Source organism: Crocuta crocuta, unplaced genomic scaffold, assembly GCF_008692635.1.
Source record: "Crocuta crocuta isolate KB4526 unplaced genomic scaffold, BGI_CrCroc_1.0 scaffold154, whole genome shotgun sequence".
Classification (NCBI taxonomy): Eukaryota; Metazoa; Chordata; class Mammalia; order Carnivora; family Hyaenidae; genus Crocuta; species Crocuta crocuta.
The window spans coordinates 3,610,170-3,637,042 of NW_027530545.1; the positions used below are offsets into that span (position 1 = coordinate 3,610,170).

The following is a 26,873-nucleotide window of genomic DNA, read 5'->3' on the forward strand; positions in this document are numbered from 1 at the left end:
CATAGCCTCAACTGTTCTGCCAGGACCTGCTTCTTCAAACACATCATACACACTCATGTCAGATCCAGGAACTCTTTTTATAAGTTACTCTGCTGCTCAAAATCTTGAAATGAGTATTTTGTGTCTTAAATGCTAAAATTAAAATATCTTAGCTTCTTTAAGGCTCTTCTGAATCTATTTAGTTTTCCGTTCCAACACTAAGTCTTAGTCCTAGACAAATCCATCTAGAGAGCCTCCAAACATATCTTTATCATCCTAAGTTCAGTTTTTGAAAACCAGCTCCCTTCACTTGCAAATGTTTGTGCACCTATCTTTATAGTTGCATATAAATATATATATATAGCACCTATATATGCAACCACTGAAGTATTCCATGTGTAAGGTTCTCTTTTCTATACATCCCCTTTATACTAAAGGTTGTAAAAATGGTTTTGACTCATTGTTAAAATGTGGAAGTAATTCTAAACGTCTTAAAATCATTTAAGTTCTAGTGGGGCCCACACTTAAACAAATGGCTAAAGTTTACTAGCAGCTGCCATCTTTAGATCTGAGCTGTTCAGTTGGACAGTCACAACTACATTCGGAAAGTAATGATTGACCACCCATTACTTGCCAGACACTGTTTTGGACGCTGGGAATAAAGCAGTGAACCAAACTGGTCATAGAGTTTATGGTCTAAAGAGGAGAGACGGTAAACACAATCATTAAGTAAATTGTTAGGAAGTGATAAATGCTACAGAATGAAAGAAGGGGTACGAGGGATAGGAGTGTGTGGTTGGGAGGCATGCTTGCACTTCTACATTCATTTAAGTATCTCGCTGCCTCCTACGGAAATTTGAGTTAGTGACCCCTTTATTAGAACCGTAACATACGGTCTTGTATAAGCTATATACACTGGCCCTATAAAACTGTCTGCAACTTGAAAACAGGGAGTGTGTGCCTCATTCGTCTTGGGATTCCCAGCGTCGAACAGCGTTTTCATGTGCTCAGAGAATACGATGGAAAGCGAAAAGTTAGGGAGTTACGACAGAGCTCTAGTTCGACCAACGCTTTCCAGGAGTGCTGTTTCCACAGGGGTGGGGCTCGGAGGCTCCATCCGTTTCCATGGCAACGGGACTGTGATGTGAACGGAGCCACGGGCTCGCCCTCGAGGGACTAGGCTGCAGTTTAGGAACCAATTAAATAAGCGAGGACTAGAGCCTCTAAACGCAGAAAATCCTCTAAACACGGAAAATACGGCACCACGGCGACTCCGGGGGCGTAGCGGCTTCCGGGCCTCTAGGGTTACCCAGTTCTAGGCGCGACAACTTCCGGCCTCGAAGGTCCCCTGCTCCGTGGCCTGCCGGGGTCCTAGCGATGGAAAGGTGGCCGCGGCGGCCGCCTGACCCCATACGAAAAACTGGGACAAGGGCTGTTGACTCTTTCTGGGAGGCAGAGGCGACAGGTGCGCCTAAAGAACCCCCGTCTCGGCGGGACCTCGTTCCGGGAGGAGAGTTAGGCCGGAGCGCGGGGGTGGAGTGCCAACCGGGAGCTAGCCTGTCAGGCGGGAGCCGGGCAGATGCGGTGGCGGAAGTGCGAGGACGCTATCGGAGCGGAGCCGTCTAGGAAGCGGCAGCCGCGGGTCACCCAGCTTGCGAGCAGCTGCCGAGCCTCGGCCAGACCTCAGCGTTTAGGCCTCGGGCGCCGGCAAGATGTCTCTGTTCAGTGCAAACCCCTTCGCGCAAGACGTGGGTAAGTGCTGGTTCGGCGCCCAGGCCGCTGTTTGTTGTGCTTGAAAGTGGGCGGCGGCGACTCCGGGGACGGGAAAGCTAAGCAAAGGGAGAGAAGGGGGCGGCGCCGCTGGCTAGCCGCGGGTATTTTTCAGGGTGGGCTACTGTGGCGCGTCGCAGCCTTGGGGGGTGTCCCTTACCTATCTGAGGTTGGAGACCCTGAAAGAAGGTCATTTTTCTCGCTAGTGTCAAGAATAGGGAAGAGCCTGTGGCTCGCAGGGGACTGGACTAACAAATGATACAAACTTCCTGCTTCCTCTGTAGTTGGTTCATCACCGTTCTCCACCGCTCTACCTTTGGATTGGAGATGATATAGCGGTGGAAAGACCCTGCTGTCTGAGGCATCACAACACTAGAGACCTCGACTTGCCTTCATTCGATAGGAGAAACCCATTTCACGTCACTCATACAAGCGCATCCAAGCTCTGATAGCACAGCTTCAGGATTTATTTACAATGCTGGGAAGTGTTACTCTCTATCCATGGATGGCGCGAGTGCTACGAGATGTTCTGTCTTAGGGTATGAAAAGGAAAACCCTAGGATGTCAAAACAGATCAGAACAACTACTGTTTTATTTGTTGGAGTTGTAAGAGTGCTGCTGCTGCCTTTAGTGATTGCGGAATGAGAAAAAAGATGGACAGGATTGGGCATTAGAAGAACAGTAAAATAAACTGGCTACGTGCACATTTCTGTAGCAGAACCCTAGGTAGAGTTTTCAGATTTAGTGGAATGGAAAAACCCATGGCTGAAAATTGCCAGCCACAGAGGATACTGCACATCATAGCAGTGAGCCCACCTTTTCAGTTATAATTTTCTAAGGACGAGGAGACTTAATAGGAAATGCCCTATTTTGGTGTATTAGGTGATCCCAAAAGCATGTTCAGAAGTCAAATAGGAAATGTTAGAACCTCCTTCTGTTTCTAGAGACCTAAAATATTTATAATGATCTTTTGACCCTTATATAGTCTTCAAATATTTATTTCCATAATTTCTTTCACCTTTTTCTTGGTGGAGTAATGCCGGTGACTGGCATAAATCTAGGAAGCTTCAGGTCGAGAAGCGTCAGGTCTGCTTTTAGGAACACCTAGAGACATCTTCTGTTCTTCCAGGGAGACCTCTACTTTTTATTGCTGATGTGAAGACTTTTCATTTGTCATAGTGAAATAAAACAGGTCGCTATAGAGTAAGACAGATTATTTTCTGACTTAAAAACTGTGAAACTCTTTCATCCAGGGAAATCTTTTCCCGGAAGCCTCTTGCTTTCTGTTTGAATACTCGGGTGGAAGTGGGTGGAGCTGCTCTGCCTGTTTTGCTTTTCTAACCCTTCTCCTCAGTGACTCTTGATGTGCCTGTTGGCTTAGTGGATCACAGTTTAATGCCACGGTAGTAAAAAAGGCACTGCTGTTCAAACAGAAAACACTGCTGTGTATATATAGATCATTTCACGGGCAGTGCCACCAGCCAAAGCTTCAAGTACTTGTTAGTTTAAGTATGATTGAAGTCACTGCCCGAAAGTCAGGTTAAGAGTAAAAGCAAGTTTGATCAAGGCCCACCAGTAACTTCTGTTAGACAAGTAAATGGAATTAGTAGAAAAAGTGGAATGAAATACAAAGGAGTTTAAATTGCCCTTAAATCCGTATCACAGAAGAAAAGTTACATGTCACATTTTTTAGAAGTTACATCTCTTTTAAATTGGAAATAAGTAATAGAAGAAAGTTATTTAATTTAGAATGTCTACAGGAATATGGTCCTTTGCCTTTTCACGTACCCTTTTTGGTTCAGTCAGATTTTTTTTTTTTGGTCATTCTTTTGTTCATATCTATTTTCTTGGTCATTCTTATGTTCACTTTTCATTCAGCACACATGCATGGAATGATTGCTGTGTGTCAGATATGTGTTAAGTTCTGGGGACACAGAAATTCCTGCCCTCAAGGAACCCTCAGTCTAACAGAGGATACATACACATATAAAAAGATAATTATAATATAGTGTGAGAAATACAGTACAGAAGATGCTTTGCGTTCTTTTTTTCTTTAAAAGTCATCTTCCCTAAAGAGACACATGCTTTCTCTGTAAAGGTGTTGACATTATTCTCTCTCTCCCCCATTCCTTTCCTGACAGCAATTCTGCCTGCAGAATTTTATATGGTCATTTTATAATTAAGGGCTTTTAAAGATGAAACTACGTTCCTTTTGTAGGTGCAGTTTCACTGGAGGTTGAGAATTCTTTCTGACGTTATTCATGTGGGGAAGAAATTCCTTCCTCAGACTTTGAGAAAAAGCTGTAGTTGGTCACAATGTCTACGAAGATATTCATAAGTTGATGATGATATATGGCTTGTCAGGTGGAAGCAGGCCAAAGGCTAGGAAGTAAGGATCTCTGGCCAGTTCCTATTTTTTCGTGGAGTCAGGTCCTACAAACCCTGAAGGGTATGTTAGCTGTCGTAGCATTCTAGCTCATTAAATGTTTTATTGGATTTTTTCAATTCTGCGTTTAATTTTTGTTCTGTGAAATTTTCTTTGAACACGGGCTGAAGAAAAAAAAAAAACACCATCGCTGGTCACCCCTGAGGAGTGTCAGGGTTCTTGAGGTGGAACCTGGTTGAGGTAGCCATTGTGAAGGAATTCCAAAGGGAGAGTGAAGCATGGGGGACAGAGCCGCAGCAGGAGGGTTGAGTGGTTAGTGTTAAAACGGAAGAGGTCATTTCCTTGTATTTTGTACCAGTTTTCTCAGTTTCCCTACATTGCTTCCCAAGTCATGACATCTGTTCTACCCCTACCTCTGGTTTTTACTTGGACATCCTTTTTCTTGATACTCAAGACAGGCAACTTTTTTATTTTATTTTATTTTATTTTGTTTTACTTTTGCCATTTTCAGCCTTTGTGTCATTTACTATTCACTGATAGCCTTTTTCTTTTTTCAATAACCTTGGTATTGCCTTCTTACAGATATAGTAACTTGTGTCCCACAAAGCTGAGCTCAAATTCTACCTCTAGAAAACTCTTCTGACACAGTGCATTGAAGTGTGAACTTTGGTTTTAAAAGTAGACTTTTTAAAGTGAAATTTGAATGTATATATTGCTGTGTCTTTGGTTTGTGTTAGAAGAGCTTGACCATGAGGGAACTTGGATTTTTAGTCATGGAATCTTTTTCTCCAGTGAAGTTTCATGAGAAATGCTTTAGTTGGGGAGAGGGAGCGAGGCAAACCATGAGAGACTCTTGAATACTGAGAACAAACTGAGGGCTGATAGGGTGGGAAAGAGGGGAAGGAGGGTGATGGGCATGGAGGAGGGCACTTATTGGGATGAGCACTGGGTGTTATATGGAAACCAGCTTGACAGTAAACTATGAAAGAAAAATAAATAAAAAGGACATTTCTAAAAAAAAAAAAAAATGCTTATAGAGGCACTTGGCTGGCTCCGTGGTTGGAGCATCTGACTCTTCATCTGGGGGGTCCTGAGTTCAAGCCCTAGGTTGGGTGTAGCACTTACTTTAAAAAAAAAAAAAGAGAGAGAGAGAGACACACCTAGTTGGTTCAGTCTGTTAAGATTCTGACTTCTGCTCAGGTCATGATCTTACCCTCTGTGAGTTCAAGCCCCGCGTTGGACTCTGTGCCAACAGCTTAGAGCCTACAGTCTGCTTCAGATTCTGTGTCTTTCTCTCTCCTCTGCTCACGCTCTGTCTCTCTCTCAAAAATAAATAAACATTAAAAAATTAAAAAGAAATGTTTACATAAAAAATGGATAGTATTCCTGTAATACAGTTTACTTAATATGTTCAAATTTATAACATTTACATACTTATTAAGGCAATTCTTGAACACAGTGAGGTTGCTGTAACCTTTGTAAAAAACTACAATTAAAATTTTTTTTGGTTCTGGATGAGAATGAGAGCTTTAACAACCAATTTCTTTCTATATTTTGCTTACAGCTTTAAGCCTTCAGATAGTTACAAATTTTACTTAATGTATTTTAACATAAAGTATAGGATATGATATAAAGTCCTTTTCCTATCAGCCACCTCTGTCTAGCCGAATCGTTTATACACTTTTTTTTTTTAAAGAAAATATTCAAGATAGAGTTGAATTTCTCTGGTATATTTAGCAGCTACCTGATCCAGTTCTTTTTCCTCCCTTCTCAGAGTTAAACACTCCAAAAAGATACAACTCTGTTTTATAAAATACATAATACACATATATATATATACTGTATGTATGTATGTATGTTTTGTTTATAAACTTTATAAAAATAGTGTCATTTTTGTTATTTACATCTCAGGAATACACCTCAGCATTTTTGTGAATTATTTCTGTTGATATTTATCGTTCTACTTCCATTAATTTTAACAGTTGTATGGTATTTCACTGTACAAATATACCACATTTGTTCATTCTCCTATTAATGGACATGAAGTTTTTTCCATTTTTGTAATAGACAACAGTGCAGTAAAAGTTCTTCCTCATGTTTTCTTGTTTACATGAGTGAGAGATTCTCTAGGGATTGTGTCTTGAAGGGGAATGCCTTATTTAAAGCTTAGATAGTGCAAACTTGCAAAATATTAGTGTAGAACTGCGTTTCCAAGTGCTTGTGGGAGATTTTACTCCCACCAGCAGTCATAGTGAAGTTCATTCTTATTCCACATCATTAAGAACACTGGGTATTGTCATATTTTTAAAATTTATGCCCATTTGATGGGTGTGAAATAGGGCAGGCAGTGTTTTCATTTCATTCAACTTCATTGCTAGTAATTTGAGCATCTTTTCATCTATTTTGTGGTTATTCTGTTTTCTATAAATTATCTGCTTATTACTTTTACTTATTTTGTTGGATTATTTTTTCTTACTGAGTTTAGAGTTCTTGTACATTCTCTTCTAATCTTTTGTTGATTATGTCAGTTGCAGGTATATATCTCAATGTGTTGCTTTTTATTTTCTGATGTCTTTATTAAGAAAATCTAAGTTTTAATTTAGTGATATTGTCTTTCTTGATTTCATTTTTCTTGTTTTTTTAGTTTATTTTTATTTATTTAAAAAAATTCTAATGTTTATTTTTGAGAGAGACAGATTGCAAGCAAGGGAGGAGAGACAGAGAGAGAGAGCGAGACACAGAATCTAAAACAGACTCCAAACTGACATGATCTTTGTGTAGGACCTGAGGAGGAATTTGGTTGGATAATCAGTCTGTAGTAGACAATAATCAGTTGTCTAATCACTACTTTTTGAATTGCTTGTCCTTTCCCCATGATTTTGGATCACTCTCTCCTTCTTAGAGTACATTTCTTTTCTGTAGCCTCTGTCTCTGCTTTCGGTCCTTCTACACTATTCTCTATCTTTTTGTACCAATACCACATTTAAATGTCAGTGGCCTGGGGCAAGTTCCTTTGTCTTAGCTGTTTTTGGCCTTTGTTCTTTCATATGAGTTTACCATCAGAGCAGTAAAATCCTAAAGGAAAACTTTTTTTATGCTCTTTTAGAATTTAAGAGAAAAGGTATTGTAATTTTTGTTTCACGTGAACTGATGATGTTGATAATTAAAAATAGATATTGTTATTCCATGTGTCTCTACACCGCTTTGTTTGTTTGTTTAAATGAAAGAAACTTAAAGGCGTTTTGAGTGTTAAAAGAGTAGAGCTTGTGTATAGTGTGTAGTATAGAATATCAGAGTCTGGTTATTTGACAACTGATAATTCTAACCATCTGTCCCTTACATATCAAAATAAAACTTAAGAATATGTAATTTTTAAAAATCTCCTATTACTTTTTTCTTCCTTGGTTGCCTTGTATCCCCAGATTTAGCCATTTCCCTCCCCACTCCTTTTGGTTTTTCACTTTGTCTTTTACAAAGTTTTAAAAAATATTTTTTCCTATAGTCGTCTTTCCTGTTTCAGGTATCTATCAATCAGCAACATTTGTCAAACTCCGGTTGTGAGAATATTTCTAGAAATCTGAGAACATTTTGGGATTATCCCTCTTTTTCCCTTATCCTTTCCTTTTTTTTTAGGGCTGAGTTTCACATTGGCTTATTGGCATCTTCAGTTTTCTTTGGGAGTAATACATTTTGTTCCCATCTTTTAGACTACCCTTAACATTATTTTTTTAATGGCCCTGTATTTGCCGGTGTATGAAGGATAGCACTTCTCCCATGACACCCAGTGGAACACTTGTATTTCTTTACCGTTGAGACTTGCTCGTGATAGCCGTCACTGTTCCATTCAAAGAGGGTTTTCCTTAGATTTCTCCGGTTTACGGAATGTTGAAAAATGAAGATCTCATGAAGTACTTACAGTTCTGACTGATTGTCAGTGCATCCGCAGAAGTTGTATTTAATAGGTCTTTTCTAAAAGTATGAAGAGAAATGAAGTATTGAACATTTATATTATGTACAATACCCCTATTTAATAGAATTTTTCAATGATAGTAACGATACAGGATGAAAACACTCATTTGCCAGTGCAATTTTTATTGTATCTAAAAACTCTCAGACTCTTTGGTCAGTAAATATTCTTTTATGAAGTATTTATTAATTTTCACATGCAACATAAGAATTGAAGTGGCTCAGAATTTAGTTCATTTGAACTAAAAGGTATTTTTCACTGTTATCTGTAGCAGCTTTTTTTGCTTTCATGTGTCATGGGATGAATTATCTTAACATTCTTTTCTAAAAACTACTTAAGTCTAGCATATACACATTTGGTTTCCCTAGTAGTGTTATGCCCTTGAGGATTGAGGGGGAAGAACTTTTTTTTTTTTTTTTAACATTATTTCCTTATTAGGCTCTGCTGCTTTACTTGAGAGTGAATAAATATTTATTTGTATTTCGTTTATGGATTGAACCTAAGAAGGTCAGTGTGACACAGACCAGACATTGTTCTCTGAAAATCTCTTTATTTTTGAGGGAGCACAAGCTAGGGAAGGGTGGCAGGTGGGGGACAGAGGATCCAAAGCAGGCTCTAGTGCTGACAGCAGTGAGCCCGATGTGGGGCCCGAACTCACAAACTGCGAGATCATGATCTGAGCCAAAGTTAGACACTCAGCCAACTGAGCCAACCAGGCGCCCCACATCATCAGTGTTCTGGAGTATGCCACTTACTTATTTTACCTCATATGACTTCAGTTTCATGTCAGAAATTTGTTAGTACCCTTCTAAAGCAGTATACTTCTAAGAATTTTAGCCATTCTAGTGTTATCTCCCTCTAGTATTAATATGCATTTATCTGATGACTATTGATGTTGGACACCCTTGAATATATTTATTTGAGGGGCACCTGGCTGGCTCAGTTGATGAAGCAAAGGACTGCTGATCTTTGTTGTGAGTTCAAGCCCCATGGTGGGTGTAGAGCTTACTTATTAAAAAAAAAAAAAAAAAGAATGAATAGCCTGTTTTCTAAGTGTCTGTTTAAGTGTTTCATCCATTTTTCTTTTCACTTAATTTTCACAACTCCTCTTTTAAGTATGGCAGCCGTCTTAATCTCCATTTTACAAATAAGAACATGGATTCAAGTTTGAGTCTGAGCTGAGGTGAACCACCCAGAGACCTTAGGCTAGTAAGGTAGTTTCAGAGCTGGGTGTATAGAAGGCAGGTCTTCAGTGTTTAATGGATGATATGTGTACTTCACAGGTGCATACAGAGGATGCATGATGGTTTCCTCAGTTTGCAGCGGTCATGTGATCCCCTGTCCAGTCTAACTACTTCTGATTCTCCTCTACCTATGACATTTTGGCTACTTTGGAGACTCATTTATCCTTTTTTCCAGCCATCTTACACATGAGGTTTCCTGATGGGTCAGTTACAATAGATATTATGCTTACTACACTTCTGTTTTCTTCCCGTGCGCCTAATGTGTGTTTGTAGAAATGAGCATGCCCATTTTGTGGAGTTGGGAGGTGGCATGGGTCTCACCTGACAGGTCAACGAGGGTGTCTTGGAAGTGATAGCTGGCCAGAAAGTGAACTTGCAGGAGTATAAGGTTGGTCTTAGACCTTTTGCCTTTTTAAAAAAAATTTTTTTGGGGGGCGCCTGGGTGGCTTACTCGATTGAGTGTCCAACTTCAGCTCAGGTTATGATCTCGTGGTTCATGGGTTCAAGCCTCACATCGGGCTCTGTGCTGACAGCAATTAAAAAAAATTGTTTTTAATGTTTATTTATTTTGAGGGAGAGACAGAGTGTTAGCAGGGGAGGGGCAGAGAGAGAGGGAGACACAGGATCCGAAACAGGCTTCAGACCTTGAACTTTCAGCACAGAGCCCAATGCTGGGCTGGAACCCACGAGCATGAGGTCATGACCTGAGCCAAAGTTGGACGCTTAACCGACTAAACCACTAAGGCGCTTCATGATTTATTTATAAACTAGAAAGAATTGACTCTACTACATTTTCAATAATTATTTAGTTCATAACGAATTGGTTCAAAGAAAGTACATGTTTATATCTTTAGTAAAAGCTGTCAGCTGTGGTTTCCTGCTAGAAACCCCAAATGAATTCTATTCACTTACTTTCCATTTTCTAGTTTATTTTACTATTGAAAAATTTTTTTTCCACTTTTCTCCTATTCTCCTACTACAGTTTTAAGGTATGAACATAATTAGTCTTTTTCTTATTAATACATAAAAAACAAATTTTGTCTACGATCTAAACACTGCTGTAGTTATGTCCTAAGATACTGATATGTCATATCCTATTTATAATAAATTTTTATGTTGCTTTGTTAGTCTTATTTATATATCCTGATTGTTAATATCCATGTGGTTGGGTATTGTATTTGGTCTAATAAAAAAGCATTGTATTTAGAGAATATACGGTCTATATTGTCCTAGATGATTTCTAGGTTTTGATAGTTCATGCACATTTTTTAAAAAATTTTTTTTAATGTTTTATTTATTTCTGAGAGAGAGAGAGAGAGAGAGCGAGCGAGCAAGTGTGAGCAGGGAAGGGTCAGAGAGAGAGGGAAATACAGAATCTGAAACAGGCTCCAGGCTCTGAGCTGGCAGTCAGCACAGAGCCCAATGCGGGGCTTGAACCCACGAACCATGAGATCATGACCTGAGCTGAAGTTGGACGCTTACTGACTGAGCCACCCAGGCGCCCCAGTTCATGCACATTTGAGGAAAGTTTTAAACTTGGCCTTGTTTAATGTACAGATAGCCCTTACTTTACATAGTTCCAATATGCATGAATCTGGTTATCATGTTTTAGTTAAGTAACATCAAACACCAAGAATAAGCTTGTAATACTCTGAGCATAGAATCCAGCCAAGGCTATGTAGATTTTAACTGTATGACTATGAATTAATAATGGGTGGTGTTTTAAATTCCTAATTTATAGTGATTTGTTACATAGCAAGTTTTAAAAAATTAATATATTGAGATTGTTCAGTTAAAATTTTTTTTATTCTTTAAATTTGATAACTGCGGGGCGCCTGGTGGCTCAGTTGGTTAAATGTCTGACTTCAGCTCAGGTCATGATCTCACAGTTCTTTGGTTTGAGCCCCGTGTCGGGCTCTGTGCTGACAGCCAGCTCAGAGCCTGGAGCCTGTTTCAGATTCTGTGTCTCCCTCTCTTTCTGACCTTCCCCTGCTCACACTGTGTCTCTCTCTCTTTCTCAGAAATAATTTTTTAAAAAAAATATAAAAATTAAAAAAGAATAATAAGTTTGATAACTGCTATTGATTTTTCTTCACATTCACTGTTTCTGTGGTTTCTATTCTGCTTTTAAGCCCACCTGGTGAATTTTTTGGTTGATATACTTTTTAGTTCTAGAAATTCCAGTTTTATACTTTTCTTTTCCCTGCTAAACATGCACCATCTTTTGCTTTAAGTTCTTGGTAATACCTGCTTTAAAATGCCTTTTTATTTCTTTTGCTATTTCTGCTATTGATTATGGGATACTTTTTTGTATACTGGTAAGTTTTTATATTATGCTGTTCACTGCGATTATCTTTGTAAGGAGGCTTGAGTTTTGTTCTGTCAGGTAATTATGTTATTAGAGGATCTTTTTGGTTTTCTTTGTGTGACAGGTCTATTTTGATATTGAATTAAATTGTAGGGGGCCTTACTCTCTTTTGGTGTTTCAGTTGAATGCCTGAAATGTTCTCTGTACTCTAGTTGGGTGGAGTATTAGTCTGCTTGGGGTTACCATAACAAATTACCTTGGACTAGGTGAATTAAACAACAAATTTATTTTCTCACAGTTTTGGAAACTGGAAAGTCCAAGAGCAAGGTCCCAGGAGGTTTGGTGTCTGGTGTCTCTACCCTTGGCTTGCAGTTGGCTACCTTTTCATTGTGTGCTTGCATGCCCTCTTCTTTGTGCATGTATGGAGAGAGATATATAGGAAGCTCTGTGTTGTCTCTTCTTCTTATGATACTAATCCTATTGGATCAGGATTCCATCCTTATGATCTCATTGATCTAACCTTTAGAGGCTTATTCTCCAAATAGAGCAACACTGTGGGTTGGGACTTCAGTATCTGAATTTTGTGGGAATATAAACAATAACTGCAGAGACTCCCTGCACTGCACAACCTTTCAGCCCCATGGTAGGTTATCTCTGCTAGACTTCATAGAGACTCAAGTAGTCTAGCCCTTCTTCAAGGCCCCATGGTAAATCCCTGTGCTCAGAAATTTGGTCAGTTTCCCACAGCTGCTCTACTTGGGGTAGTTCTCTTATATGTTGGGACAGGAAAGTGTTCCCAGGCAAAAACTGGGAATATCATGGCGCTTACTTCACATTTCCCTTCCCTGAAAGATCTCAGACCTGCACTGCCTGTTATTCATTTCCTGAGCACAATTGCATTATATATCGTGCCTGTTCTGTCCTTGTTTTTGGTAGAATAGCAAATCTGATAGCAGCTACTCTGCTATGGTTGGAAGCAGACTAGTCATGAGTTTTTATTTGCAAACATAGTAAGAGGAGCTTTATAAATCTCTCTTGAGCATTTTTCTTTTATATAGTTAGATTTTAAAAATTACTGGTAGAGCCTATTTCATTAAAAGTTTTCTGGGTAGATTTGAATAATTTTTAAAGTTTTATACTGAAGACAATGCACTGTGTAGAGGGGGCACCTTTTTGTTCTTATTAAGTATTGATGTGGAATATGATATTGTTAGAATCTTTCTGAAATATTTCAGTATATTTGAGGCTGTCTATATACAGTAATCAAAACCTGGTGATGAAACATTATGACTTACACCCACCAAATCCTGGAAATTTAGCATTTAGGCCCCAGGAGGGCATTTTAAACTCTCTCCCCCTCTATGCATTTGACACATGATAAAGTGAAGTATGGCCCCAATACTGGGCACAGTGACAGTGCTATACAAGAATGGTTCCTTAATTATAATATTTAAAATTTTTTCCAGGAGTTTAAAATGCTCCTAAGTACATAATTTAACTGTTATTTAGTTCACTTGAAAAATGAAATCCTTTCTGGCAGGCCATTATAAAGTCTTCAGATTTTATACTTTTTAAAAAGAGTAATTGTGAGCCCTGTATTTGTAGACCATAAACTGTGCTGGATAGAGTATTTAAATCAGGATTTTTCCATTTTCTATAAAAACTAAATCAAATAAAAAACACTGTTTAGATATATCTGAAATTGTTGGAATGGTTTTTGGTAGGTATTAAATAGATTTCACATTTAGTTGTGTATCACAGGACTGAAATTGAAACAGTAATCATTAAAAGTTGAGTTTTATCAGTAATGCGTAGGTTATTAGATGGTCTAAAATCAGACTCAACTCTTTGTATGTATATGTGTACTGACAAAGTTTGGTAAATGATGATACTGATTGCTCAGATCAAAGAGGAAATGATAGATTCTTAGATGTTGGAGCTACTGACAAATAATTAGTAAAGATATTTTTCTATCCCTGCTTCATTCCATGTGTCAAATGAAAGTCCAGAGAGACTAGGGGAGCCTGGGTGGTTTAGTCGATTAAGCATCCAACTTCGGTTCAGGTCATGATCTCACCATTTGTGGGTTCGAGCCCTGCGTCGGGCTCTGTACTGGCAGTTAACTCAGAGCCTGGAGCCTGCTTCGGATTGTGTCTCCCCCTCTCTCTGACCCTCCCCTGCTTCTGCTCATGCTTTCTCTCTCCCTCTCTCTCTCTCTCCCTCCCTCCCTCTCTGTCTCTCTCTCTCTCCCTCTCTTTCCCTCTCTCAGAAGTAAATAAACCATTAAAAAAATTTTTTTAAAGTCCAGAGAGACTAAATATTTACTTATTAAAGAGAAATAATAAATATATAGAAGAGAATATAGCTGAATGTTGAATCTTCAAGTAGTTTTAAATACTGTATCAAATGATAAAATGAAAAGGAGTAACAGATTTGTAGAGCAAAAGCAAAACCCTCTCATAAGCAAAGAGAAAAGATGAGCATGAAACTGGCAAGTCATATATAATAAATGTGATTTGCTTTTCAGACTCTGTTGATATCACCAATGTATCATAGCCCAGGAAGCCCTTTGCCTCCCTCTTGAGACATTCCCTTCCCTACTTACCTTGTCTCTTAGATGAGATCCCAAAAAGGTATTGTCATTCCTTTTTATTAAACAGGCAGAGAACTGGAACTTCATAAGCCCACTGTGCTGTTGCCTTTTATTGCCACATCATGTTGCTAGTGCAGTTTGATCCTGGATAGCCCCTTTGGATGTTTGCTTAGTAAACTTGCTGGTCCAGAGCTCTTGCTAGTCCTCAACTTTGTGCAGACTTTAGAGGGACCACATTGGGCATCACTGTGCCCAACATAATAGGATATGGAGGAGCAACCAGCATCATTCAACTTATTTATCAAACCGGAGTTTACTGAGTACCTATTATGTGCTCCAGATACTATTCCATGCACTAGAAATAATAGTGAACAAAGCAAAAATCCCTGCCATCATGGAGCTTATGTTCATTCTGGGGGTTGAGGAAAGGAAGAGAGGTGGGGTGGAGACATATGAAAGACAAAGTATTTATGCTGAAGGGCCTCTGTTTGAAGTCCTGACCTCTTTTAATTATTTTATATTTCTTCTTTGTGGGGCATCAATATGAATAAAACCAATGAGTATAAGAGAAGCTGAGTACATGATGGATTTAAAATCACAGTGTGTTGGGTGCCTGGGGGGCTCAGTTGGTTGAGCATCCAACTCTTGATTTTGGCTCAGGTCATGATCTCCTGTTTTGTGAGATTGAGCCCTACATTGGGCTTTGTGCTTGGGTTTCTTTCTCTTCCCCTCTCTCTTCCCCTCCCCCACTCACGAGCCCATGTGCATAGGCTCTTTCTTTCAAAATGAAACATAAACTTAAGGGGCATCTGGGTGGCTCAGTAGGTTAAGCGTCCGACTTTGGCTCAGGTCATGATCTCACGGTTTGTGGGCTCGAGCCCCGCATCGGGCTCTGTGCTGACAGCTAGCTCAGAGCCTGGAGCCTGTTGCATATTCTGTGTCTCCCTCTCTCTGACCCTTCCCTGCTCACGCTATCTCTCTCTCAGAAATAATAAAAAAAAAAAGAAACATAAACTTAAAAAAATAGTAAAGAACAATGCAAGACAGAGAAAACATTTTTTAAAAAATCAGTGTGTTGTTTGTATAGATATTTTGTGGCCTCTCTGTATATCATGGTACATCATGCAGTTATTAAAAAATATTAGTATAGGTATATTCATTTGTTTACACTCGTTTACATAAATGAAAATGCAAGTTAGCAAATAATATATTTAATATGATCACAAGTAGTAGTGAGAAATACTTTTTTTCTATCTCTGAGGTTTCCTTTCTTAGAAGAGAATTCCATTAGTTTTCACCCTGAGTCTGCTCTGGCTCCTTTAGTCACTTCAGCCTTGATGTAATGACTTATCTGATTGGTAAATATGAGAGTAGTTGGCCCAGTGGATGTGCTTCATGATGTGTCTGAGCTAGCTAGTCTTTCCATACTCATTGAGTGATTTCTCATCTCCTTCTCTATGGAATCAGTTGTGCAGAGGCTTATCCCTGCAGGGAGAAGTCTACACCTATTTAGTGCTAAGACATGCTCACCTCTGAGGTTCACAGTTAGCAAGCCCATTTGTCTAATAAACTGACAGCTTCTATTAGTAATAACAATGGTATTTTATTCTTGTTTCTCAACTTGTTCATAACTTTGGCAGGGAAGGAGGTATATCAGCTTTTGGGTGCTTTCTTTGGAGGCACCTCATACATATGATTCTGTTTTATTTAGTTTTACATCTATTTTTATTTTTCCATATTCATGTAGAAAAAAGTCTGGAGGGGCACCTGGGTGGCTCAGTTGGTTAAGTGTCCAACTTCCGCTCAGGTCATGATCTCATGGTTTGTGGGTTCGAGTCCTGCATTGGGCTCAGTGCTGACAGCTAGCTCAGAGCCTGGAGCCTGCTTCAGATTCTGTATCTCCCTCTCTCTCTGACCCTCCCTCCCCTGCTCACGCTGCCTCTCTCTCAGAAATAAAATAAAAAACATAAAAAAAAAATTTTTTTTTTAAAAAGAAAAAAGGCTGGAAAGATAAGCCTCATAGTTTCAAAAGAGGTTGGTAGAAGTTTTTCTCTTGTCTGTACTTTTGAATTCACTGAATTTATTAGATATGGGAAAGAAAAGAAAAAAAGTAAGAAAATGTTTAAAAATTTAAAAACGTCTGCAATAAAATAGGATAAAATGAAATGAAGAAAGTAAAATAAACTACAAAAAGTTTAAAAAGTTAAAATAGTAAAAAAATGAAAAATAATTTAAAAAAACCCTGGAAAATAAAAATCAAATTTTCACTTTCTGTACCCAAGAATAAGAAAAGGAAAAAGAAAAACAAAAAGTGAATAGATGAACCAGCGAACAGAATGAAATATGAATGAAATTACATCCAGTTTCCCCTGAAGTCTATGAAGCACTAAGCACCTTATAGTCTGTACGCTAAGCAGGCAGAGACACTTCTGGTGATCCTCTAGGGCCTGAGCTTGGTTGGCACAGTTAGACGGGGCTTGCTGTTACGGCTCTATTCTCCACTAGATGGCACTGCTTAGCTTACTCTGGTGGATTGGTGTGGTACACGTGCAGGAATATGTGCATGCTCAGGAGAGGTGACAATGGCAATACCCAGCTTCTCAGTCTCTGGCACCGAAACAATTGCGTCAGCAATTGGAACCAGCAGTCAAGCACCCCTCCTTTGTCTTCAGCTTCTGTTCACTCCCTGCTTCTACACTGTCTCTGTCCAAGCCATCAGCCTGGCAGGCAGCACCTCCCTCCTGAATTAGATCTCATATGGGGCTGTGTTTCCAAACCCCTCACTTTTGAGAGCCTTGCTACCTGGACAGCTCCAACTCTCTGGGGAGGGTCTTGCCAAGCAATGGTTGGGTTCTGGCTTGCCCTCCGGGAATGTCTGTGGGGTCACACTGTTGCAGATGCTCAGAGATTGTGGCCAGGTGCCTGCTTGTCCCAGAGAAAGTTTATGCGATCTCCCAGCAACAGAGGTTCAGAGATTATGGCCAAACAACACACAGCAGGCACCAGGTTTCACCATGCCCTGGTGTCTTTGTTCCAATACCAGCAAGCGTGGCTGTTTTCCAGGGTCCGCTGGGACCTTTGCCCATGAGGAGGCCATATGGCCTCTACCAAATGCCCTCCTAGCAGAGGAACCGCTTCTCCCTGTGTGGCCCCTGGACCCCTCAGAGCTCGCTGTCTGCTCCTGAGAATTTGTCCTTCCCACCAGAGCACCAACAGGTATTGAGCTATGTAATTACTGACTCTGCTCCGTCCTAATGATATTGAAACCTTCTTTCTCCCTTTCTTGTTCAGTCTCTTGTGGATGTTTCCATTGTTTTTCTTTCCACTTATTTTGGGGGGGAGTGCTTTTCCTGTACTTACCCCTCTTTCTCTGTCCTCTCTCTGCAAAAACAGCTCCCTACCCTCTGTGGGTTTTCTCTCCCCCATTTCACCTCTCAGCATTCTATATCTGCCAAGTTCTGTGGTTCAAGTTATGAGGATTGTTTTGTTAATCCTCAGATCAATTTTCTAAGTGTGCACAATGGTTTGGTACTAATCTTGCTGCATTTCAGGGATGAGAGAAGTGGAGAACTTCCATGTTGCTCCACCATCTTGGCCCCCTGAATTTATTAGATATGAAACTAAGAATAGTTAAGAAGCATCTGGGTGTTTCCCGCAGCAACTTCTTACTTGACACATCCCCAAAAGCAAGGGAATCAAGAGCAAAAATAAACTATTGGGACCTCATCAAGATTAAAAGCTTCTGCACAGCCAAGGAAACAACCCACAAANTAAAAAAAAAGATATATGCAAAAAAAAAAAAAAAGCATCTGGGTGTTTCAGTTGGTTGAGCATCCAACTCTTGATTTCAGCTCTGATCATGATCCCCAGGGCAGGGGATTGAACACTGCATTGGGCTCCGTGCTGAGCGTAGAACCTCCTTAAGGTTCATATTCTCTCTCTTTCTCTCTCTCTCCCCCCCCGTCCCCCTCTCTCCCTTTCTCCCCCTCTCTCCCCCTCTCCCNGAAGTGGTTAAATGTTTTAAATCTCTAAAATATACAGCCTGGTCTGACTTCCCATGTAGAAGAATTAGTCATCTTTGTGCAAGTGCAAAAGCTGGACCTGGATGTCTACATTCATAGCTTAGTGTTTGAGTCTAGAACTTACACTAGGCAAAAATCTGTTACTTTTCTTAAATCTCTGACTTGTCATTTTATTAAACTGTCACAATAATTGCTTTCATCCATTAATAGTGTGCAGCAATTTGCATGGTTTTTAAAAGTGAATTCTAGCATTTAACTGAGGTTAACTAGATTATGTATTTTTCTCTCCTACTTATAACGTATAGCTGTTTGCTAAGCCTGTTTATTTTTTGGCTTTTTTATTCCTTTTAAAAAAGGAACAGTTCTAGAATTCTACCATCCTTCCTGCTTATCACTGTGATAAGCCTATATGAATATAATGCTCAGGTTTGGACATATTTGAAATTATGTATTAAAAAGGGAAAAGGTTAAAAAATATTGCTAATGTGGTAATTTTTATATCCTTATCCCTCTATATTAGCAGAAAAGAAGTATCATGATTTTGAATTTTATACAAGTTAATAAAAAAAATGCAACATAATTCAGTCATTGTATTCTCATCATGCTTTTTAACAATTCACTGTTTAATTTTTATTTTGATTATGGAATACTTCAGACCACAAAAACATGCTGAGAATAAAAATAATCTGTAGATACTTCATGTACAACATAATAAACAAAACTTTATAAATACAGGTAGGCCCCTGTGTACCCAATTTTGATCCCTTATCCTAACTCTAGTTTGCTATTTATCATTCTTAGGCATATGCTATTAATATTTTTACTACTTATATATGTATCACTACAGACTATAGTGTATTTTTTAATGTTTTACAACTTTATATGAAACATTCATATATTGCTGGTGAGAATGTAAAATGGAACAGCTGCTTTAGAAAACTGCCATTTCCTAAAAAAAATTATATATAGAATTCTTTACCATACAACTCAGTACTCTTCTTAGGTACATATCAGAGAGAGGTATAAAGCACACAAAACTTGCACAGATATGTTCATAGTAGCATTGCACTATTCATATTAGCCAAAAAGATAACAAAACCGAACAACAACCAAATATTCAACTGATGAATGGATAAATGAAATGAGATAGATCTACAAGTGGAATATTTTTCAGCCATAAAAATAACTGAAGTACAGATCCATACTTCAACATAGATGAACTTGAAAACGTTCTAAATAAAAGAAGCTAGTCACAAAAGATTATGTATGATGCTATTTATATGAGAAATGCAGATTAGGCAAATTTATAGAGACATGACACAGACTAGTGGTTAATTAGGGTGGGGAATATGGGGGGAGATTGGGCTGTGACTGCCAATGGATATGGATTTCTTTCTAGGGTGATGAAATGTTCTGGAATTAGATAATGGTGATAGTTGCACAACTCCGTGAATATACTGAAAAAATCAAATGGTACACGTTAAGTGGATGAGTTGTATTGTGATATAAATTATATCTCAGTAAAGCTGTATAGAAAGTTTATGTGAATGTCATATATTCTGCCATTAGCTTTTTAAACTCAGTATAAACCAAATTATTATATTTTGGGATTTATACCTTTTTTGAACACTTAGTTATATGTAACTCATTTTCATATTCCATTGTATGAATTTACTGCTATTAATCATTTTCCTTTTTTGCTCTTTAAAAACAGTGCTTTTGTGGGGCACCTGGGTGGCTCAGTCAGTTAAGTTTCTGATTTCGGCTCAAGTCACGATCTCATGAACCGTGAGATGAGCCCTGTGTTGGGGGCTCTACGCTGTGAGCGCTGAACCTGCTTGGGATTCTCTCCCTCTCTCTCTGCCCCTCCCCCCGTGCACTCTCTTTTTTCCTCTCTCAAAGATAAACTTTAAAAAAATCCTATCAAATCCTAATTTGAAAGAAAACCTTAAAAATATATATTATCATATAAGGAAATATGGATTACTGTATACTGTTAGCAAAAACATTGTTTTTTTTTTTTTAATGTTTGTTTATTTTTGAGAGAGCATGAGAAAGGGGGCAAAGCAGGCTCTGTGTTAACAGCACACATCTCCCCAACCATGAGATCATGACCTGAGCCAAAATCAAGGATTGACGTTTAACTGACTGAGCCACCCAGGTGCCCCCTAGAATTTGATAGGATTATTGATGATTTGTAACCTATTCAGTATTATTTCACTGTTTAGAAGACGTTTTATTGGTGTACCTTAGAACATTTAATTCATATAGTTATACAATTTAAAGTTGAAAATACTTTATCTTTTTGAAGTTTTTCTGTAGTTCTTTTTTATATTTGGCAAAAGAATAACTACTGTGCCTTTCTTGGTATTTTATTGTTAAGTGAGACATGTCTTAATTTTTGTGTATGCTGCTATATTATAGAAAAAGCCACAAATGAGTACAATACTACAGAAGATTGGAGTCTTATTATGGACATATGTGACAAAGTTGGAAGCACTCCTAATGGGTAAGATACCTGGTGAATGTCTAGGAGCTTAATAACTTGTGTGTCTTTGCCTGATACAACTTTGATTGGAAGATGGGATTTTGCGATTTACTTTTGGGGGACAAAAGTAAAGAGATCCTGGTGGCCAGATTTATGAGACTAACCTTATTATGAAAGAACAAGTGGAGAAGAGTTCAACCGAAAACCTGAGACATATTAAAATACATAATTAGAGCCTTTACACCGTAGGAACACATGTCAACAATGAATAGTTCAGGGAATTCCCCCTGTGACTTAGACATGTATGGGAGCCTTTTAATAAGGAAGTAGATAAATATAATATGGTAGGTAATATATTGAAAAAGCTCTTTGATAATGAATAGATAATTATACCATGATGAAAAAATGAATATAAAAATGGGTCCTTTAGGGGAGAATGCAACAGTCAGCTGAACTGATTTATACTTGAGAAGTTTAGGAGACTGATGAAAGTATTTGTTTTAACATTACGACTTTTCAAAGTACCTTCATAATACATGTTTATACTTAAAACTTTGAAAACTATATTTTGGTAATTTTTTTAGATAAGATTGCTGTCTGGACACTAAATATGTCTTGAAGAAATAAGATAATTTATATGACATAGTTCTTTTGTGTTGCTCTTTTGGAAATGATTTGCCTCTTGATTGGGAAGTATACAACCTTTACAATAAGCTCTGTTTTTGTTTTTTGAGAACTGCAGTTCTATGGACAGACGATTGCATAGAGTCATTTTACAGATTTCCCTTTTTGAAGTGAAGTTTGCTGGATTTTGCTTATTTTCTTATTTTACTTATTTTAATGTTATTTTGAGAGCGAGAGAGAGTATGCACGCACGTGTATGCAAGCAAGCAGAGGAGGACAGTGGTAAATCACTGGAAGGCAGTGGTAAATATTAAGGCACAGGAAGGTGGCCATTGGAAAATATTTGGAGGGGGGCAAAGTTTTTATTTAAATTCCAGTTATTTAACATACAGTGTAATATTAGTTTATGGTGTACAGTTTAGAAAATATTTCTTTAATGTTTGAGAGACAGAGCATGTGCACAAATGGGAGAGGGCAAAGAGAGAGGAGTGAGAATCCCAAGCAGGCTCGGGGAAGCTGTTAGCATGGGGCCCGACGTGGGGCTTGATCTCACAAACCGTGAGATCATGACCTGAGCTGGAATCAAAGAAGTCAGACACTTAACTGACTGAGCCACGCAGGTGCCCCTGCAGGATTTTATTTTTAAATTTAAAGTTATTTGGTAGGAGAAGGCCTTATATTTTTAATGTTTAAGTTGAAATTCTGAATAAATACTTAATCTTCTTCATTTTTTCTTAGAGCAAAAGATTGCCTAAAAGCCATAATGAAAAGGGTAAATCATAAGGTTCCTCATGTTGCTCTGCAGGCATTAACTGTAAGTAAAAGTCATGCTATTTATTATTTGACCCAAATTTTAAATGTGTATTTATTTCAGTAAGTTAAATAAGATAATATCTCAACATTTGTATATTGATTTTTATTTTAATTAATAGCTTCTTGGGGCTTGTGTGGCAAACTGTGGAAAGATATTTCATTTAGAAGTATGTTCCCGTGATTTTGCAACAGAAGTACGTGCTGTGATAAAAAATAAGGTAAATTTTAAAAAGAGAAGAATTTTAAGTCATTAAAAAGTGCATATACTGTATGTCGTTTTAACTCTCTATTGCATTAATAAAGTTGTGTTATAAATAAAATCATTTTTAGATAAGTTTGAATTGAAATAGACTTCCTGTACTAAAACTTGATGTTTTCATTTGTAGCACCAAAACATGTTTTCCTTCCCAAAACATACATACTAGCGATAACAACTATTCTTTATTGAGAGTTAGTAAGCAATCACTGCTCTAAGAATTTTACACATACTATCTTATTTAATGCTTCTAGTAACTTTTAGAAGTTAGATTCTCTTGTCATTCCTATTCTATCAATGCAGAAGCTGAGGCTTAGAGAGAAGTTGAGTAACTTGTGCCAGGTCATGTGGCTAGTAAGTGGCACAGCTGAGGTTCATATCCAGGTTTCTGTAACTTCAGAGTCCAAACGATTACTGTCCTGTCCAGAGTCACATTAGAGATGACAAACAAAGGGGGCCTTTACTTTAGAACAGGGTGGGGGGTGTCTTCACAATAGGGTTGTTGTTACTGATTTCCTTGGGATAGAAACTCTGAATCACTGTTCCCTTGCTGTTAGTGGCAGAAATTCCAGAATTTTAGTTTGGTTGATATAAAAAGCTTAATGTAATATTGAGCATATTAAGAAAACAGAAGAAATAACCTCTAAATATAAAAAATCTGTAGTTACAGTAAGAGTTAGAAATTGGTGTTTAAATGCGTCATTTTACAAGAAGTAACTATCTTAAAGCAAAAATGGGCATTTATCAAGTACTCATATAGACTAGGGATTGCTGGCCTTTTGTTGATGTTTATATAATTAAAGAGAATTTTGGTGGTAATTCTCTTTGTTAAATACCTCCAAGTTCTTTAACCATTTACTTAACCATAGTTTTCTTTCTTTCTTTGCATTGCCCTTAAAAGGCTCATCCTAAAGTGTGTGAAAAGCTGAAATCTTTAATGGTGGAGTGGTCAGAAGAATTTCAGAAGGATCCTCAGTTTAGTCTAATATCTGCAACTATTAAATCTATGAAAGAAGAAGGAATTACTTTTCCTCCAGCAAGTTCTCAGGTAAGAGTTCACTTAGACCCATGGTTGACCTTATACTGTTTTGAAGGTATGTATCTTATATAGAAGCTGGACAAGGTCTGTGTTAATCATCACTTCCTACCTCCACTCTCCAGGTGCCTATCTGAGATAGTGCCTTATATTAGTAGAGGTTCTGATTGTTGAATTTTTTTAGGTTTATATATTTATTTTGAGAGAGAGAACAAGCAGGGGAGGGGCAGAGAGAAATAGGAGAGAGAGAATCCCAAGCAGGCTCCAGACTGTCAGTGCAGAGCCCAATGTGGGCTCGAACTCACAAACTGTGAGATCATGACCTGAGCTAAACCCAAGAGCCGACCCTTAACAGACTGAGCCATCCAGGCGCCCCTTTTGAGTGAATTTTTTATACTTACCAGAACTTTGAAAAGTGAATCAGCCATAAATAATCTCTTTAATGCTATTCTAAGTCTAGAGTCATGCAAAAGGCGTAGATGTATGAGGGAACCCTTATGTTAAGAAATGTATAGTAAGGGCGCCTGGGTGGCTCAGTCGGTTAAGCGTCTGACTTTGGCTCAGGTCATGATCTCACAGTTCATGGGTTTGAGCCCTGCATCAGGCTCTGTGCTGACAGCTAACTCAGAGCCTGGAGCCTGCTTCTGATTCTGTGTCTCCCTCTCTCTGACCCTCCCCTGGTCATACTGTCTCTCTCTCTCTCTCTCTCAGAAACAAATAAAACATTAAACAATTAAAAAAAAATGTATAGTAAAGTTGAAGGATAGTTATAGACATGTGAAAAATAACTAAATTATAAGTGACACATATGGATGAGGGATGGGCAACAAAGACAAGATGCCAGGAGAGAGAGGTAACTACAGACTGGGATGGTAAAGAGGTAGAATTTTTAGACTGGAATGCATTTTAATATGTAGACAGGAGAGAGGAGATCCTATTGGGGAAGGAATGGTATGAACAAGTTTATGGAATTGAGAAAGCTCAAGACCTATTTGTTGAAGAGTGAATATGCCTGGAGTAAGTGGTTTACATACAATGAATGGAATTGTAAGACTAGAAATTTATATGAGGAGATGCAAAGATAGCTTTAGTAGGACAGGGGTGAAGGTAGGGATAATGAACCATGGAATGGGCTATTTAAGTGTGGGAGAAAAGCACTATCTTAAGTTTTGCTTCAGTGCCTCTTGCCTTCCAGTTAATATTAGGATATGGACTAGGGAAAGAAACTAAGAGAAGTACTGCATATCTTATTTTAATTTAGACTGTAGACTAAACAGTGAAAATGAATCTTTATAGCTGAGCAGAACTGAGGTTCAAGGGAGAATTTGGGGCAAAAACCTTATAAGTAGTAAAAGCAAACATTTTTCTGCTCTGTCCTTTCTGCGTGTCACTAAAAACCTGTGTTTAAAGAAATGGTTGATAGTTCAGAATCCTGCACATCTCTATCTTCCATGATTTTAGTGTTGATTTTTATTCATTTTTTATTTATTTTTAATTTTTGAGAGAGGCAGAGCGTGAGCAGGGGAGGGGCAGAGAGAGAAGGAGATACAGAATCCAAAGCAGGCTCCAGGCCCTGAGCCGTTAGCACAGAGCCCAATGCAGAGCTCGAACCCATGAACGTGAGATCATGACCTGAGCTGAAGTTGGAAGCTCAACTGACTGAGCCACTGAGGCACCCCTGTCTTCCATGCCTTTAAATTTAAGCATGACCTTCCTAAGTCCTCTGCTATTCCTGAGGAGCCACCATGATTCAAATACAAAGATACTAAAAGAGAGCTTAACCTGTATTCCTAGAACTGTACCTGTTGTCTCCATCTGCCTTCTTCTCTTCAGTAATTATCATGACTTCTTGCTGCTGCTGCTCCTGGACCTCAGTGTCCCTCACTGAATAAGATACCTTGGACAGTTGAGGTCAGGAAAGTACAATCAGGAAAGATTTGTATTTAAGTATTTTCTGTATGCCATGTTCTGTGTCACATACTAAGATTTATGCAAAATGTAAGCCAGTTTGTGCCTTGTGAGTTTATAATGTTTCCTTGAAAACCATGGTATTTTATTTTAGAACTCGAAAATTGCCACTTTAAATTTTTACAAAGAACTTCACTTTTAAAAGAAACTCTTGTCAGCTTTTTAAAAATTAACATGTGCGAGTAATTATAGAGCTTGTGTTTTCTTTGAAACATTAGTTGTGTTCATTTTACTCATACATTTACAGACTATCTCAGCTGCTGCCAAGAATGGTGGTACATCATCGAACAAAAACAAAGAAGATGAAGACATAGCTAAAGGTAAATGCTCAAGCATGTATAATTTAGTGTTGCTTAAAGCATCCTTGCCAGAACAATTTATTTAAACAGAAGTTATAATCAAAGTGGGTATGCTTTTTCTATTTTACCTAATATCTACTAGGGTCTGAAAAGTAAGGAAAACAATTGACATGATAAAAGAGTGATTTAATTCATAATCCTTGTCAATAATATGTATTTAATGTTCTACCTTTGGAAAGATTTCATTTCACCTTTTCCTTAATGCCAAAGTTATGAGTCAAGCACAGAAATATGTTCACGGCTTGTCCTATATGGAAAGCTACCCATATTATAATGTCACAATCTGTTTGCTTTAAAAATAATAGCTGCTGTATATGACAGACTGTGATAATAAGGAATGAGCAAAAAACTTTATTTTAAAAAATGTCATGATTCTCTGCCCTGTCCTCCTACACCCCAAGAAAGTTAACTGTTTAGCATTTAATGGGACAAATAAAATATTCACTTGGTTTATTCTTATTAAGTATTACATTATCTAGTATTTCTTTTTTGCTTTAAAAATTCAGAAGTAATTCTGGCTATCTTGTTTTTTGCATTTTAATTTTTCACATTAGCTATTGAGTTATCATTACAAGAACAGAAGCAGCAGCATGCAGAAACAAAACCCTTATATCCATCTGCAGAAATTCAGTTAAATAATAAAGTTGCAAGGAAAGTGAGAGCTTTATATGATTTTGAAGCCGTTGAGGACAATGAACTCACCTTTAAACATGGTGAAATTATTATCGTTTTGGATGACAGGTAAGTTTTTGTTTATTTCTGGAATATTTTGAAGTTATTAAGTATAATATTCTTAATTTGGAATCTGGATATTAAGGTCTTTGACTTTAGTGTATTTAAATCATAATAAAGCCTTTTCATACTTTAATTTTTTTCTAAAATAAAAGTTAATTAGGAATGCCTGGATAGCTTGGTCAGGTTAAGTGTCTGACTCTTGATCTCGGCTCAGGTCATGATCTTATGGTCCATGAGATCAAGCCCAGCATCAGGCTCTGTGCTGACAGCATGGAGCCTTCTTGGGATTCTCTCTTCCTGTCTGCTCATGTTCTTTCCCCCCCCC

The 26,873-nt window shown here is 38.1% G+C and overlaps 1 protein-coding gene across 3 annotated transcripts in view; it reads left to right on the forward strand.

The window, feature by feature from the left end:
* Nucleotides 1–1,597: 1,597 nt before the first annotated feature.
* The window catches only part of STAM2 (signal transducing adaptor molecule 2), a 44,828-nt gene continuing 19,552 nt past the window's right edge, over nucleotides 1,598–26,873 (forward strand). For 2 of the 3 annotated variants that reach the window (XM_077767767.1, XM_077767768.1), the window contains exons 1-7: nucleotides 1,598–1,731; nucleotides 20,694–20,778; nucleotides 22,120–22,195; nucleotides 22,314–22,412; nucleotides 23,352–23,498; nucleotides 25,702–25,774; nucleotides 26,368–26,554. In XM_077767767.1, the coding sequence (XP_077623893.1) occupies nucleotides 1,692–1,731; nucleotides 20,694–20,778; nucleotides 22,120–22,195; nucleotides 22,314–22,412; nucleotides 23,352–23,498; nucleotides 25,702–25,774; nucleotides 26,368–26,554 (707 nt within the window). In that variant the 5' untranslated portion in view covers nucleotides 1,598–1,691. Of the gene's footprint in view, nucleotides 1,732–2,033; nucleotides 2,289–20,693; nucleotides 20,779–22,119; nucleotides 22,196–22,313; nucleotides 22,413–23,351; nucleotides 23,499–25,701; nucleotides 25,775–26,367; nucleotides 26,555–26,873 lie in introns of all 3 variants that reach the window. The other variant, XM_077767769.1, reaches the window with a different exon arrangement.